The sequence below is a fragment of the Leiobunum rupestre genome, chromosome 10 (genome assembly GCF_980474605.1).
Source record: "Leiobunum rupestre chromosome 10, qqLeiRupe1.1.hap1, whole genome shotgun sequence".
Taxonomy (NCBI): domain Eukaryota; kingdom Metazoa; phylum Arthropoda; class Arachnida; order Opiliones; family Sclerosomatidae; genus Leiobunum; species Leiobunum rupestre.
In genome coordinates, this window is record NC_143393.1 from 26,939,107 (window position 1) to 26,956,491 (window position 17,385).

General features: G+C 38.1%; 1 protein-coding gene across 1 annotated transcript in view; it reads left to right on the forward strand.

Moving 5' to 3' along the window:
- Window positions 1–16,551, forward strand: part of LOC149925270 (neprilysin-1-like) — a 66,875-nt gene extending 50,324 nt beyond the window's left edge. Inside the window, exons 6-19 of the mRNA XM_090160914.1 lie at window positions 229–437; window positions 623–808; window positions 2,051–2,185; window positions 2,587–2,735; window positions 2,815–3,046; window positions 4,871–4,969; window positions 7,975–8,052; window positions 8,123–8,226; window positions 9,205–9,266; window positions 11,991–12,042; window positions 12,112–12,310; window positions 12,951–13,112; window positions 14,480–14,553; window positions 15,467–16,551. Coding sequence (XP_090017040.1) covers window positions 229–437; window positions 623–808; window positions 2,051–2,185; window positions 2,587–2,735; window positions 2,815–3,046; window positions 4,871–4,969; window positions 7,975–8,052; window positions 8,123–8,226; window positions 9,205–9,266; window positions 11,991–12,042; window positions 12,112–12,310; window positions 12,951–13,112; window positions 14,480–14,553; window positions 15,467–15,569 — 1,844 coding nt within the window. The 3' untranslated portion in view covers window positions 15,570–16,551. The remainder of the gene's footprint in view (window positions 1–228; window positions 438–622; window positions 809–2,050; window positions 2,186–2,586; window positions 2,736–2,814; window positions 3,047–4,870; window positions 4,970–7,974; window positions 8,053–8,122; window positions 8,227–9,204; window positions 9,267–11,990; window positions 12,043–12,111; window positions 12,311–12,950; window positions 13,113–14,479; window positions 14,554–15,466) is intronic.
- The last annotated feature ends 834 nt before the right edge of the window (window positions 16,552–17,385 follow it).

Below are 17,385 nucleotides of genomic sequence, written 5' to 3' on the forward strand. Positions count from 1 at the left end.
GAAAATTTCCATTTTGGGTTGTCAAAAACATTTTTGGTTGCCATGGCCAAACGGTTGCCTATGGAGACATTTCCCTTTAGGGTTTTTCAAGTAACACGAAGGTCTACCAAACCCCCGAGTATAAACAAAATCGGTGCGTTACACCTCGGGTCGTCTCCTTGTGAGACTACTTTGAACCAGATTTAGCACGTATCATTGTTTTGAAACGCTTGAATGTTTACTTGTCAGGCAGCGTCGAAGACGGGTCAGTGGCGATATTGTTAAATCTGCTGTCAGAATCGGGAGTGGGCGAATGGCCAGTGCTTCAGAAGTCTTGGAACCGGAAGCGGGTGGACTTGGAAAGGATGCTGGCAATCTTGCACGTCTACGAAGTGCAACCCTTTTTCCACACTTTCGTGGCTCCGGATGACAGGAACACCTCAGTCTACTTACTGCACGTAAGTCTTCATTCTCCTCGAACAATCCAGGAGAATATGAAAAATAATCGTCCAATTTCGCCTTTTCGATGGCCGAGCCACGTCCGTGGGGAAATAGCCGCGCTGATCGATTCGACCTTCCCCCGCGCTTATTGTTCAAATATTTCCCGCTTCATATTTCTTTCTTTCCTTTTGCCCTTTCGCAGTTGTACTCCGGTTCGCCGGTGTTGAACACCCAGTACTATCTGAACGCCACCGAAGGAGAACACGAGCTCTACTTGGCCGCTTATCGGGAACTCATCTTGGAGACACTCCGGTTGCTAGGCGCCGAACAGAAGACGGCTTACGCCGACGTTGACGCCATGTTGGAGTTCGAAAAGGCCTTTGCCAACGTGAGCGTGGTCTCTTTAACAAATATAAACATACATATATGACAACTTGACAAAGGAAACGATTCTTTCGCGGTGGTAACAACATTAATTAATTAATGGCACCTAGGAGCAACAAACACAAGGAGAACGCAGCTAGCCTTTAAACACGCTAACGAAGGGTTGTGTACGAATTTCATTGGACGAGCGTCACGAGCCTTTACGATGAACGTTTTACGGGCGGGGGGGGAAGACAATTTCCGAATTTTTTCCTTCCGACGGCAGCAGGCGCTAAATCGTCTGGCCATTGAAAAACGTACACAAGAAAATCCACGACTTTTGACGGGTTGCGTTCTCCTTGTGTGGGGTCATGGAAGACATATTCTTCCATGGTGGGGTGTTGTGTTTGTTGCTCCTAGATGGCACAAAGAGTCTGTTCCTGTTTTTATGACAATTTTAGAGTTAAACGTTTGATTATAGCTTTGAACTATAGAATTGCGTAAAGGAGGGTCGAGCTAATTATAATAATCACCCTTTGCACCATCTTAGGCCCAAGTTGTTTACCCACTTTTAATGCCTTTAATTCAGGTGGCCGGGTTACACTGCGTAAGACCTATTGCCTTTTCATGAATTTAAATCTTGAAGGTGGTTACAATACGTAGGAGGGTGGTGGCCAGCCCTTTATGCCACGCGAGCGAACAACTCCCTCCTTTAACTATTACCGTTAACATCAGCAAATTTTTATGGAAAGGGCAAACCCAAGAGCCCGGTGGGAAAACCTCTTTAAGCAATAAGAAGAGAAGTCGCAAACTCAACGCGGAAGAAGCGGTTCCGAGCTTTCACCCAGTGGCACAAGCTGGGATCGAACCCGGCTCCTCTCGCTGCGAGGCGAAAGTGCTAACCACTGAACAACATTCACTGTTGGCGCGTAGTAAAAAATTGCAATTTTCCATTCTGTTGCGATATCGTTGTGAGATATTCTCCGGTTGCAGGATTTTTTACTACTTTCTAGACTGTCGCGCCACTAGTGAGTATTGATGGAAGCTTGTCTTTCCCTGCTATTGTTATACTCCCTTTAAAAATAGTGTTATAGTTTGGTTTTATTAAAATAAATAAGCAAAAATTTATTTATTTCCCGCCAAAAAGTGAACTATTGCGCCATCTAGTATAAATAAAAGCGTTAAAATCGTACCTCCAATGGCCGCGATTCGTTTTAATTATTTGTTTACCCGTAAGCAATCGTTCTACAGTATTTTTCTGATTTAGTTAACACAAGAAAACTACGAGAGTTTGAACAGCCAAACGGGCGGCTTAAATAACAGCAGCGAAAATGGAACGGCCGAAGAAGAATTCCATTTCAACCGACTCAATATCAGCCAACTAGAAGAGATTGTCCCCGAGGTAAATATTACTCTTCGTTCATTTATTCCCCATATCCCAAACTATAACGTGTACCGGAAGTTTGTGAAATTGTTTTCGGAAGTATAGTAGCGTATAGTTTTCGGTTTCCTTCGGATCATCCGCGTGTATAAAAAATAAAATCCAACGACAGATTGTGGCCGTATATTTTAGACGAGAAATTTCGTCTTCCGACCCCGAAGAAGAAAATTGACTGTTATATACGACTGGCAAGAACGGTATCAAAAACTAGTAGTAAGTAGAGTTCTTGGAAAGATATTTTTGGCGGCCGTTTTCGGTCGATCGATCACGGGGAGCAGATTCTTGGCGAATGATTTCGTATTGTTTCCAGCACGAAAAAATAAAAAAATAAACGTTTTATATTTTTGGGATATTTGTTTCAGTTAAAATGGAGTCAGTTGGTCAAGTACGTTTTCGATCAAGTGGGAATTAATGGCGGACCCACGGTGGATCCCAATGACTTGAATGTCGTGGTTCACTGCGAAACTTACCTGCAGCACCTCATGACGCTCATTAACGTCACGGCGCCCAGGTTCGCGATGATTCTTTGGACATTCTTACATCCTGTCCCCTTTTTCATGTCCTTAAGAGCTCTTTCTCTTCTTTTTTAGGGCGGTGGCGAATTACTTGGCTTGGCGTTTTGTGATCAAATACATGCCTTATTTGGACATTCATTTCCGGCGTCTGTACTACGATTTCCGGCGTCAGGTACCCAACTTGTCGGATGAGAGGACATTCTTCGCCCGCTGGAAAGAATGCGTTCACGTGGTCAACGACGGATTCGGGATGGCCTTAGCCGCCCTCTTCGTCAACCACCAGTACGACCAGGAATCCGAGAAAGAGGTAACGCGGCATCGAATTTATTCTTAGCAATCTCAGAAAGAGGTAACGCGGCATCGAATTAATTCTTAGCAATCCCAGAAAGTGGTAACGTGGCATCGAATTAATTCTTAGCAATCTCAGAAAGAGGTAACGCGGCATCGAATTCATTCTTAGCAATCCCAGAAAGAGGTAACGCGGCATCGAATTAATTCTTAACAATCCCAGAAAGAGGTAACGCGGAAAGCGAATTAATTTTTAGCAATCCCAGAAAGAGGTAACCCGGACATCGAAATAATTCTTAGCAATCCCAGAAAGAGGTAACGCGGAAAGCGAATTAATTCTTAGCAAACCCAGAAAGAGATAACGCGGACCACGAACAAATTCTTAGCAATCCCAGAAAGAGGTAACGTGGATATCAAATAAATTTTTAGCAATCCCAGAAAGAGGTAACGCGGACATCGAATTCATTCTTAGCAATCCCAGAAAGAGGTAACGCGGACATCGAATTCATTCTTAGCAATCCCAGAAAGAGGTAACGCGGACATAGAATTAATTCTTAACAATACCAGAAAGAGGTAACGCGGACATCGAATTAATTCTTAGCAATCCCAGAAAGAGGTAACGTGGATATCAAATAAATTTTTAGCAATCCCAGAAAGAGGTAGCGCGGACATCGAATTCATTCTTAGCAATCCCAGAAAGAGGTAACGCGGGCATCGAATTCATTCTTAGCAATCCCAGAAAGAGGTAACGTGGACATCGAATTAATTCTTAGCAATCCCAGAAAGAGGTAACGTGGATATCAAATAAATTTTTAGCAATCCCAGAAAGAGGTAACGCGGACATCGAATTCATTCTTAGCAATCCCAGAAAGAGGTAACGCGGACATCGAATTCATTCTTAGCAATCCCAGAAAGAGGTAACGCGGACATCGAATTCATTCTTAGCAATCCCAGAAAGAGGTAACGCGGACATCGAATTAATTCTTAACAATCCCAGAAAGAGGTAACGCGGAAAGCGAATTAATTTTTAGCAATCCCAGAAAGAGGTAACGCGGACATCGAATTAATTCTTAACAATCCCAGAAAGAGGTAACGCGGAAAGCGAATTAATTCTTAGCAAACCCAGAAAGAGATAACGCGGACCACGAACAAATTCTTAGCAATCCCAGAAAGAGGTAACGTGGATATCAAATAAATTTTTAGCAATCCCAGAAAGAGGTAACGCGGACATCGAATTCATTCTTAGCAATCCCAGAAAGAGGTAACGCGGACATCGAATTAATTCTTAGCAATCCCAGAAAGAGGTAACGCGGACATCGAATTAATTCTTAGCAATCCCAGAAAGAGGTAACGCGGACATCGAATTAATTCTTAGCAATCCCAGAAAGAGGTAACCCGGACATCGAATTAATTCTCAGCTATCCGAGAAAGAAGTAACGCGGAAAGCGAATTCATTCTTAGGAACTATCCTTATATTTCGTTAATTATGCTATATTATAACTGAAATAATTAATTTGAAACCAATTACCATAATTATTATTCATAATTATACAGTAACATTTGTTTTCTCTTTGTTAAAATCACAAATTTCAATAACTTTGACCAATTTTGATAAATCAGCAAGCCGTGGTGCAGGTACGTCGAAATTTAAACGAAATTCTGTTCACTGAAAGTGTAGCTACACACGCTTTGTAATTTGTCGATTACCGTTACGTAATTTTAAATTGTTACCAGCTACGAATCATAGTAATACACTTTGCTTGTAATTTACACAATAAATGTAAAGTTGCCACTTACACTTTTTAGTATATGTACCGTAACAAGTCAATGGTGATATTTTTAGGTTCGGGAAATGGTCAGGACACTAAAACAGTCGTTCACCAAGATATTACCTTCTCAAACTTGGTTGGATCAAAGTACCAAGAATCTCTGCAAAGAAAAGGTAAATTACGCTTTATTTAGTTTACTACTACTCTTAGCTATTTTGTCTGTTAGTTTGCTCTGCCCTTTACACGGATGCTATGCGTGGCAACACTTTTACAGGCGTGTTGACCTATTTTTTATAGACAATCCCCAATTTTCTACGGTATAGCCATCGGTCTTAAAATTAGCTCAAGAAATATTAGTGCTGAAACAGTAAATAATGCATCAATTGGTAGGAAATACTACTCCCTCACTATCCCAATAAAATGTGTAATTTTTCATATTTAGTGATTTTACGATTTTTGCCTAAAAATCTACATTTCTTTAATTAAGTTGAAAATTATATGTCTGGTTAGGCCGTGACAACTTTAACCTAGGTTAATAGTTTGAAATATGGTTTTTGCCCAATTGAATTTAGTACGAACATAAGTTTATGGTATGGTACCTCTAAGTCAAGAGTCCCTAATAAGCTCCCATGTAAACTGCATTGACCTCTTATAAGCATTTAAAAAATTTCACCTTTTCCCTTCGTATAGGCAGTTTGATATACAACTAAATTGCATTTGATTCTGACTAGGGGAGCCATATTATATATTATATATATTCAATGTTACCAAATAATTTAAAGATGAAACCACGAACTTTACAATCAAAGGCAGGACAGCCTAAGTTATCATTTAGCATACAATGTACTTCAATCGATAACAAGTTCGCTATATCGATTTGAGCACTCGATGTTGGGCATTTGAGCAAATTTTCTTGGTGTTCGTAACACATCTGGAGGATTGTGTGTACTCAAATGTTCGTGACATCTTGTTTCCTTCGCTATAGTCTAATAATATATTTACTACTATCATGAATCTATTTAACCCATGAATATTCAACTGGAATACCCTAGGTCACCTCTGGCGACGCGTGGGGCGGAGCCAATTTATAGTGACGGAGTCGAAGTAGAACTCAGCTGTGTCAGCTGTTATTTATAAGCAGTCGAAGCGTTAGTTCCTAAAATGACTCGTTATGGTTATGTTTCCTTTTTGCAGTACTTATCATTAATCTATTTAAATAAATAGATCTATTTCATATTATTATTAGAATAGATTTTATTAGAATAAAATGATAACAGAGCATTTATTATTTAATAATAATATGGCAAAAATTGACTCAGGTTTTCTTCCAAAGTTTCACCGAGGCTTAGCTTTTCAGAGATAGTTTGTATGTTTAAATTGTTATAAATATCACAGACACTCGATAGCGTAAGATTGCTTTCAAAATATCGGAGTAACATTCCTTTTTAATTTATATTTTTATACTAGAAAGAATTATAACTGTAAAGCTTATTTTGAACAAAATAACGTGAACCGTACCTGAGAAGTCATTTCGCGGCTATTCTGCTCTCCGAGCTCTCGTAAACTATCTGGCGCTAAAATGACATCATTTCCGAATTCGTTCTTATTGGCTTAAAGAGTAAATCACTCGTATGGCGCGAAAATAGGCTCCGCCCCACGTTCCCTCAGAGTATACCGTGGCTAATGATAGAGTTGGATATTCATGGGTTAAATAGATTCATGCTACTATGCATGTCATTGGATATTTTTTACGTCTAAGATATCGAAATACCGCCACCCGATAGCGACTTCGTGAATATAATAGCACCATTCTAACTTTCAATATATTAGGACAAGGCCTATAGAAAGTTAAAACGCTGTCAACATGAAAGTTAACACAATAATGATGAATTTTTCGAATTTGAAAACACTTTTCGAGTTGAGGTTTTGGGATTTGAATTTTGTAATAATATTAGTAATAATCAGCTAGAGTTGTTAATTTTCCGGAAAAATTAGACGAAGAAAAAGTTCCGCAAAACGGAAAGATAAAAAAATTGAAACATAAATTACTTTTTAAGTGTTTTTATTCTAGACTAGTGTATAGGTTCATTTTTACTTTTGGATTCGAAAAAAATTAAGGTTAAAATACCGCGAAATTTTCCGACTTACAACTCTAGCTAATACCCTTGGCACCACCTTAGGTTCAGGTCATCTAGCGACTATTATTGCCTTTAAATTAGGTGGCTGAGTTATATTTGTAAGCCCTTCATGCCGCACGAGCCAACAGCTCCCCTCACTCACTATTCTCTTGCTATTACCGTTAACCTAGAGCTGTAAGTTTTCATGGAAAGTTGGGACCGGACAACTCAGGAGAAATCTCCAATAATTAGTGGCCAGAGAATTAGCAAACTAGACAAGGAAGTAGTTGTTCTCAGTTTACATCCAATGTCACAAGATAGGATAGAACCCGACTCCTCTTACTGCGAAGGCGAAAGTACTAACTACTCCGCCACCCCACTTCAATAGGGAGAAAGTAACCCACAAAGCTGATTTGATTTCGGTGTTATGGATTTGCTAAATTCTTTATAGAGGAAAGGCGGTAATACGAAATAAAATACACGGACAAGTGTTAACTTACGTTTTTATTTTATTTATGTTAAGATGATATTGTTTGTAAATATTAAAAAGGCGTATCTTCTTAAAAATATAGCTCTAGGTTTAATAATAATAATAATAATCAGCTAGGCTAAAACCCAAGGCACCACCTTAAGCCTAAGTCATCAAGCGACTTTTGAAAGCTCTAGGTTTAAAAATATAGCTCTAGGTTTAAAAATATAGTTCTAGGTTTAAAAATATAGCTCTAGGTTTAGAAATATAGCTCTAGGTTTAAAAATATAGCTCTCTATGTTTAAAAATATATTATGAAAATAATATCGTTGTGATAAATATTCTTAAACGCGTTGCTGAAGTAGATAAACTCTTTAATCGAAAATTAATGACGCTAGCTCGGATATTAGCCATCCAACACAGCTGTCGTCTTTCGCGATTAAGTCCACCAATTGTAGTGTAAACCAACTATGTTATATTAGCTTTCGGTCGCTGTTTCAACTCCCGAACCAATATTTCAGAAACAGCTTGGGCAAGCCAACTATATTCCCCGCTTCACAATCTCTACAAAGTTTCTTTTTCTTGGCACTAGGTTGAAGCCATGAGCGAAAAAATCGGATACCCTCAGTATATTTTGGACCCGGAGCAACTGGACAAAGATTACGTTGGAGTAAGTAGGACTCTCCTATCGAGTGGACGTCACGTGACCGTGGCTGTTTTACCGTGTTTATTTCCCCTAGTTAGATATTTCGGATGATCATTTTCTCAACAACATTCTGGGCATGAATCGATTCGAAGTTCTCAAGGAACTAATGAAGATTACTAGGCCGGTCGATAAGGACAAGTAAGAATTTCCCTGAAGAATTAACAATGAAAGTTTAAAGTAGAGCTGCATTTGAAGTGGAAAATTTACCATTGCCACCCGTTTTTGTTAAAACAATATCAGTTCCGTTCAAATATTTGTTTCCCAACCATTCCCATTTATTTGGATGTATCGTAAACAGTATAGCAGCAGACATTCTGCATTTCTGCTAGTCGCTGCGCTTATAGAGGTATGAAACTCTCACGAAAACGCGTCAAGAAAATTCAAACTCGGCCGGGAGAAAACCCATTTTTCGCGTATGGCATCGCAATAGCTTTCTCCCAGACGTCGAGGGGCGCCACCGTCGGCAAAAAATAGAGGGTCGCTGGGGGTATTGGGAGTTTCATATCTCTATAAGCGCAGGATCTCTGGTAGAAGTGAGCAAATATTTCATCAACCAAAAGTGAATAATATATCTCTAAGTCTTTCTTAGTACATATTTCCTAGGAGCAACAAACACAATGAGAGCGCAGCTAGCCTTTAAACACGCTAACGCAGTGTTGTGTACAAATTTCATTGGACGAACCTTTACGCTGAATGTTTTACGGGCGGGGGGAAGATGGTTTCCAAATTTTCCCCTTCCGACGGCAGCAGGCGCTAAAGCTTCTAACCAATGAAAACTGTACACAAGAAAATGCACGACTTTTGACTGGTTGAGTTCTCCTTGTGTGGGGTGCTGTGTTTGTTGCTCCTAGATACCTCTACGCAATGTAATTTTGACATTTTAAAAGGTTAGGCCAAGTAAACATCAGCGGTTTGTCGGCAAATTTAATCCTCGTCGATCCTGCGAAGGAACATGTTTACACGGAAACTACTGTCGTAAGAAATATTTAAAACAAACTTCTGGTTACACCAAATAATTCGATCGAATACCAAATCGAATATTCGAATCGTCATTTCAATGCAGCTCTGTAGCTTAGTGGACGCGAAGTATTTCACGGATTTTGGTGTTTGTTTCAGGGATTGGTTCGTGGAACCTTTGGTAGTCAACGCCTTCTACGAGGCCACGGGCAACACCGTCAGTAAGTGTATAACTGTACCAAGAATTAACATTAGCATCAGCCTCCGGTACCAATCTCATTCCCATGCTCAGACATTTTTCTAAGGTGGATAATCATCTAAATCACCTTTATTAGTACCTTCAAAGTTAATCACGGGGGATAATTTGTACCGCTTACACCCCATCCCACCCCTGCGACCGCTCATGACCAACCTCTTATACTAGGTTGGTCTGCTTTTTATGCACTAAACATAAGAATAGATAAATGCAAGAGAGTCACTAGAACTCTTAAGCAAATAATCTCTACAACACTCATATTCTTTGTACGTGAAAGCATACTTGGCTCTTGGATTAATTAAACACAGGGATGTACCGCTCCAGCTTAAAACTCCATGATGTAGCAGAAAAGGTTGTTATAAACCCTCTATCAGAGGAAATCGGCGAATAAAAGGAAATCCCCATTGCGCATGCACCAAATGTGTGTCAAACTAGTAGCGCATCTTCACATTTTGAGACAAGGCTTAGTGATACCCCTTTCTTTTCACCTAAATAATTTGGTAAGATCTTAATTAATATACTCCCAGACTAGAAATTTCAGTAATGAAGTTCTTACCATTGACTCGGTTGCTTTATTGCTTGATTCTGATGGTGTAATGCCTAGTAACTGAAATGTATGATCGCTAAACATTTTTAGTTTCAATTGCTATGATGGAGAATCGCCATGCCCAGGGCCGGCGGATAATGTGGGTATGGTGGGTAGAAGTACCCACCCGGGAAATTCCGGGTGGGTATTTTACCCACCCGGAATTGATGTCATCAAAGTCGGTACTATGGGGATAGAGCCACGGCCATTGTCACAGAATAGCTAGGTTTCCACAATTTTCCAGGGACTACGTATTTTTCCTATCCCCTCCTTGATTAATTTAATTCATTCAGTATCAAAATTGCAGAAGTAAATTTGTAAAATAGGTTATTAAATATTAGTTTTTAATTCTAATGAGACAAGCGTGAATAGTAAAATGCAGTCTTCCCAAAAGGGCAAATCACAACTTAAGCATAGACCTTTGACAAGTCTTTTCATTTCCTTCGCGTCCATCCTCTTTCTATTTCTGAAAATACGGTAAAGACTGACTTCTATCGGGAAGTGATGCGGAAGTTAAATACAACACTATCTTTATCTCATGCTTTAAATATCGGTGCTGTTGAAAACTATGCACGCGGCACTGCCCCGATTGAAATAGATTAAAGTAAATCATCAAAATCAAAATTTAAAAATACATAAAATGACAAAAGCATAATTTTCATAAGTGTATTTAAACGTTAATGTTTGTCGTCATTAGTCTCTTTGTATCAAACATTTATATAAAATAGTTATTAGCTACCTCCCGTTGTGAAGTAGGAATTATAAGTGCATATGCATACACTATAAATTTTAGAAGGTAAACGATACTAAATGTATATTACATATATGATATTGAGTTGATTATTTGGTTAGTAGTGGGCTCTAATGTAAGTGTTCAAAAAATAAATAACTGATTCTCCCTAAACTGCTTATTTGACACCAAAGCCATAAAGTCTCCATTTATTTTTTAAATAATTGTAATTTTAATAATCGGTGCCTAATTTTAAGGAACGAAGTCTTCTACCACAAATTGGGGTAGTAAAAGTACCCACAGTTGTCAGTACTACGTTTTATAACGTTGTCTCTACCTTTCTATATAATTGAGTTTAAATATTAGTACTCAGATCCTTCAAACATCGTTACACGTAGCCATATGAATTTTAATAGCTACATGAAATCACGCGTCAAAATATTTGGAAAAATTGTTGAATCTGTTCATTTCCGAAAATGCAAAGCGCAGTACAGTTTTTGCATTGCGCAATTAATACTATGTAATAATAAATTTGAATTATACTAAATTTTTTTAGTTTTTACCTCTATCAATTTCTCTTAATTAGTATTATATAGGCCTATCTTTTTATGTAGGATAACCCAATAAATCCGCCCCCCCCCCTTCTTCTGACTACCCACCCGAGATTAACACGATCCGCCGGCCCTGGCCATGCCTACGTTCACCTCTCCCCTTGATCCACATATCGCGCATGCGCTTTAGACATTTCCGTTTGGATGCCGATTTTACCAATAGAGGTTTCATAGCAATCGTTTCCGCATTTTTGCTTCAGCAGTGGTATATTAATTAATCCAGGGAACAATCCAAGCTTGGCTGTACTTCATAACTTCGGATGTATTTCAGACGTCATATTTTATCAAAGAGCAGCTAAGCATTTGCCGTAACGCGAGCGCTCTCATCTCTCTCTCTCTCGGTCGTGCCATCTTGTGACGTCAGAAGCGCGTTCAACCCACCCCAAAAGCATGGAGGAAGAAACTACTTCTGGAGAAGTAAATACGATACCTCTAGCACGGGCCGATTGTCCGAAGAGCGGCACGAAAATCCGCTAGAGGCGCCAGGCGTTATACCTGGTTCGTAGGCTTTTAGCGACTCCTGCTTTAGGATAGCCATTACGGAATTTTTATAAAGTTATAGTTATTCTGTTCATCCATAGGTGGAGACACTCTACTAGGCACAAAGTGTCAATTGTGCCGCTGTTCGCTCGCCTTCTTTTCCGCTCCAGGATAGTAGTTTCTTCCTCCATACCAAAAGGTTTCCCCCAACAACATGTACCAACGTACATTTTAGTGTCGTAAGCATTTTTGACAACCTTGATATTTTCTCATTATTTTCAGTCTTTCCGGCTGGTATATTAAGGTCTCCAGTATTTCATCCATCAAGGCCCAAGTAAGTTGGCTTCTTCAAAGACTTGGGTGATTGGTTCTATTTAGTAATGGTGTTACGGTAATCTCGTAGGTTCTTGAACTACGGTACTTTGGGAGTAGTCATCGGCCACGAGATTACCCACGGCTTCGACAACAATGGCCGCCGTTTCGACAAAGGCGGCAACTTGACCCAATGGTGGCCTGACGATGTGTCCGAAAGGTTCAAGGAAATCGCCGCGTGTTTTTCCGAACAGTATTCTCAGTACCCCATCGAATACGTTGCGCAAAATGTAACTACCGTGACGTGGCTGTTTTTAAATACCCTAAGTCATACCAGATGGCGCCAATATTCTGAAAATTAGAAACCGCGAGATGTATAAATTATTTTAATTTATGATAAATTTTACTTGTAAAAGTCTAGATTGTACACTCATAGAAAGTTATCCCTACGCGTTACCAAGGGATAGCTTAACTAATAATGCTCGTCTAGCGAAAAGTTGAAATTGGCGCCATCTAGTCTAAATAAAAGTATTAAAATCGAACCTTTAAGGGCTTCACTCTCAATGTTTGTTTTCCTGTATGGATTTTTCTAATCAGTAATATAGCATAAGTCTATAATATTGTTCCATAAGTTTGTCACCTTGGGGAATATTTTACTGAGAGCTAGTAACGAAGTGACGTCATCACAAGAAGAAAATCTCCCCCTAGCGAGGCGCTGTCAAAGGTTACGTGCGACGCGTTAGCAAGCTGACGCAAAACGGTGACGAAGCCCGTATCGCAGTCTGTCTTGTGAATAGCTCTCAGTAAAACTTTTGCATGTGCAGAATAGGTAGTGTCACAGTTATATAACAATATTATACACTTATGGTAATAGATATGTTATACTTGATTTAACATGTTATTTATCTGGATTTTCCTTATTTCGACCAGGTCAACGGCAACCAAACGTTGGACGAAAATATTTGTGATAACGCGGGCCTACAGCAAGCGTACGAGGCCTACAAAAAATACGTCGACGAGAACGGGGAGGAAGCCAGTCTACCCGGGGTCGACTTTTCCAATGAGCAAATATTCTTTCTGCGATACGCGCAGGTACGCAATGTCCCAAAAATGCATTCTTCATCGAAGAATATGCCACGGTCACATCGTCTCATATTTGGTTGCGAAATTCGTCTGCTTTCGATTTTTAGTCCGGCGTATCATATATGGCACCTGAGCTATACTCTGATAATGGTACAAAGTTGATAAATAGGCATTTCCATAAAATCACGTGGCTTTGTTGTTTAATGTTTTTCACCACTTATAAAATGCTTCACCAAATCTCCTACTTAAGAGAGCTTGTGAATTCGTCCATAGGCTTGGCCTAGGAATATTTTGTTTTGGTTGACAATATTGCCAAGGGTTTGTCGTTGTTTTTTGTGAATTATAGAGCAGTCTATCTAGTGGGGCTGAAGGTTAAACTTAAATTAATAATTATTTAATATTAAATTAAAATTAAGAAGGTTTTTTATATTAAATTAAAATTAGGAAGGTTTTTTATATTAAATTAAAATTAGGAAGGTTTTTATATTAAATTAAAATTAAGAAGGATTTTTATATTAAATTAAAATTAAGAAGGATTTTTATATTAAATTAAAATTAAGAAGGATATTGATGTTAAATTAAAATTAAGAAGGATATTGATGTTAAATTAAAATTAAGAAGGATATTGAATTATTGATATTAAATTAAAATTAAGAAGGATATTGAATTATTGATATTAAATTAAAATTAAGAAGGATATTGAATTATTGATATTAAATTAAAATTAAGAAGGATATTGAATTATTGATATTAAATTAAAATTAAGAAGGATATTGAATTATTGATATTAAATTAAAATTAAGAAGGATATTGAATTATTGATATTAAATTAAAATTAGGAATTAAATTGATATTAAATTAAAATTTAAGAATGAAATTCATATTAAATTAAAGTTTAATAATAAAATTGACATAAAATTAAAATTAATAATTAAATATTAAATTAATCAATAGTAAAATATTATAAGTTGTGCTTTTGTAGCCCAATGTTCGGTTTCACGAATATAGGTTAATTATTAATTCATTAAAAATTATTTAAAATATCTCGAAATCAACTTCAAAGTTTCGAAATCTTGAAATGAGCTAAAAAACAGAAATCAACACGAAAATCATGTTATTTATCTTTCTGATTTCTGAAATCCGTTTGATATTCAAAATCACGAAAATTTGCAAGTGTTTGACCCCTTGAGCATTAATCAGAATGTTTACGTTTTATATATAAAAAGCAGACGAACTAACGCTACAGATAGGTACACGAGGATGGTAATAGAGTCAAATATTCTAGTTGCCTGAATGCATTTTGACTTGAGCTTGATCTGTCCTTATGGATACTGACTTTTTATTTAAAAATATCTTAACTATAAATTCTTCAACAGATATGGTGCGAAGTGGTGGGTCGAGAAGGTCATGAGAAGTATCTTCGAGATAACCACGCGCCAGGAAAATACAGGTAATAGAATGGTCAAGCAAAGCGCTCTAGAAGTTTTGACAACAAAGTCGGGAGTACCTCGACGTTCAAGGAGAAACATTTTTAAAATTGGTTAAGCGCGCTTTCAGTTCTCCAGCTAACGCAAATAAGTTCGCGATCGAATTTTAGCAAATTGCACACCTTTAGCTAACGCAGGGTACAAGAAGAATTAATAATAATATGAACAAAACTTAAAACAGGCTTTAAGTATGGGTATGAGTATTGTCGATATACAATTATTTGCCACTTCGTATTGTACCGCAAAGATCTCTTTTGTATGAGTACTCGTACATATTAGATCAAATTAATCTTAATTGTACAAGAAGTAATAGATGTATTTCAAATCAAAAAGTATTCACGGTTTTTAGCACGTACGCTCGATTTGTTGAATTGGAAAATATATCAGTCACTATAAATATATTTCGACGTGTCACCTAAGTGGGGTGGAGGATTGGTTAGCACTTTCGCCCCACAGCAAGAGGAGCCGGGTTCGATCCCAGCTTGTGGCACTTCCATAAAACTTGTCGAGGTTAACGGTAATAGCTAGTGTAGGGAGCTGTTGGCTCGTGTGGCACGAAGGGCTTGCCACCACCCTCCGACGCATTGTAACCCGGCCACTTGAATTAATGACTTCAGAAGTCGCTTGATGACTTAGGCCTAAGGTGGTGCCTTGGGTATTACTATTTAGCTTGACAGAAATATGGCGTCGTCTTGAAGTTGCTAAATATTCGACTTCGAAGCGCAAATGGGAAAAATATGTTCACTTGACCCCTGGCGTTGTTGTTCAAACTCTTAGAGTGCTCTGCAGAACCTCACTACTGAATAGTACTGATTGAAAGAAATCTCGAAAAGACGCGTTTTTCTAAGCCTTTTTTTCCTTCCGTTTCATGATTAGAGCGAATGGAGCTTTAATGAACTCTCCACAATTTTCAACAACGTTTAACTGTCCCGAGGGCAGTCCTATGAATCCTTCCAGAAAGTGCAAGCTATGGGGCTGATTCGTGAATGCCGCTTTTTCTACTCAAGATTGTAGGGTAGGACGAAAATCGAACATCCCAAACAGGCGATGCCGAAAAGGGTCGGCAGGCGTTCGAATTACGGAACCACCGCTCATTTTCCACAGTACTTGCTACGTAAAAGACAGTTTTTAATATTACTACTAAAAGAAACCCTAACAAAAACGGAGATAGTATTTCTAGAGCCGAGATCTTTGCACTAGAATGCGCTCAGGCTCCTGAGAATATAGACCAATTTAGCGTTAGTATCTGGTACCATTCTCGCGCGAGGGTGAGATTTAGAATCTTCGTGGTTAGGTATTCTTAGGTACCTGAATTCATTCTTGCTTTGTGGGAATTAAGGGCCCCTTACGCTGTAATTGGGTTTTCCGCTTTGAGCAATCGATGTCGTCATATTGAAAATGTCAAGGGACTAATTATGGTGGCGTGGACCTATCACGTTCTTGTCATAGCTATTTATACCAGCGTCTTGCTTCTCAAGTATGCCGACATCAAGTTTCTTTCATTAGTCACGTGGTATTATTAAAAAGTGCAGTAACCCAGTTAATATATTTTATAATTTTATTTTACATAATGTCACCACCAACTTTGTATAAAACGTCTTTTTAGGTGTTGCGTAGTACATATCACCGAAACTTTAATTTAATTGTTAAACCATAAAGCGAGTCTGTTGTAAGTTTAAAAAATATGACCTAATTCAGTGTAAATAAGCATCATAACACGCAAAAAAAAAATATATATATATAAATATATATACATGAAATAGGTCTAGTTTAGTGTAAATAACTAACCGCTTTTGAACTTTGTTAGGGATATAAATATTACGAGTACCCGTAACTGTTTTCTTAATTTCGTCGTGTGATGACAAACGAGGGAGTGATGTAATTAATATTGATGTTACCAGATTAATTCTCCTTTCAAATAATGATCAAACTCGTCAAGAATATTAAAAACTGTGCTGCTGAAATGATTTCAACATTTATAAAGTTGAAAAAAATAAAAATTCTTTTTAATAATGTTTTCGGAATGTCTGTTATTAAAAGTAACTAAAATAAGCTAGGCTTACTGAACTGGTTTTTACGTAGCTCATTCGTAGAAGTTCAGTTCACTTTATGCTTAAAAACCGGGTGCCTCGTCGAATTTACTCTTATCTCCATGGTTTTTCGTAGTAAAACGTCATCGTTACGTCACGGGTGACGCAGCAGCAACATCAAAACCAGAAGGCCAATGTTACTTTATAGAAAGGCCTATTATGAAGTTATTCGCGTCCGAAGCGAGTCTAGGTGGCTTAACGGCGATAGCTGAACTCCGAGGTAGCGCCTATGATTTAGTGTCTGCTACAGACAAATTAAAAAGTCATAACAACGTTTTCTCTAAAATAATCTTATCAAAATATAAGCAAACGATGCAAAAATTATAATAAAATGCAAGTATCATTATTTATAAAGTCAAATTTTCCAATAACGCTAAGGAAAAACTAATTGCGTCTTTTTCAGCCTCTACCTATCTAGGTTTCCACGGCGAACCAAAGGGGGCGTAGCGATAGTTTTAGATCGCAAACACCTCTTAAAATAAAATGAAATAAATTGAACAAAAAAATGATTATCTTACATTATTTAGTAAAATCGTAGCACGCGCGATTTTCACGCGCACTAGAAAGCCTTAAATTCCTCGATTTTCTATCACGCGCTTCTAGAGTAAGATACTGGGGGCCTATTCTGTAAATATTCGAAATCCAATTTTCGATCGAAAACTAGATTTCGAACTTCGAGATCTCGACGAATGGTATTCGGTAAAG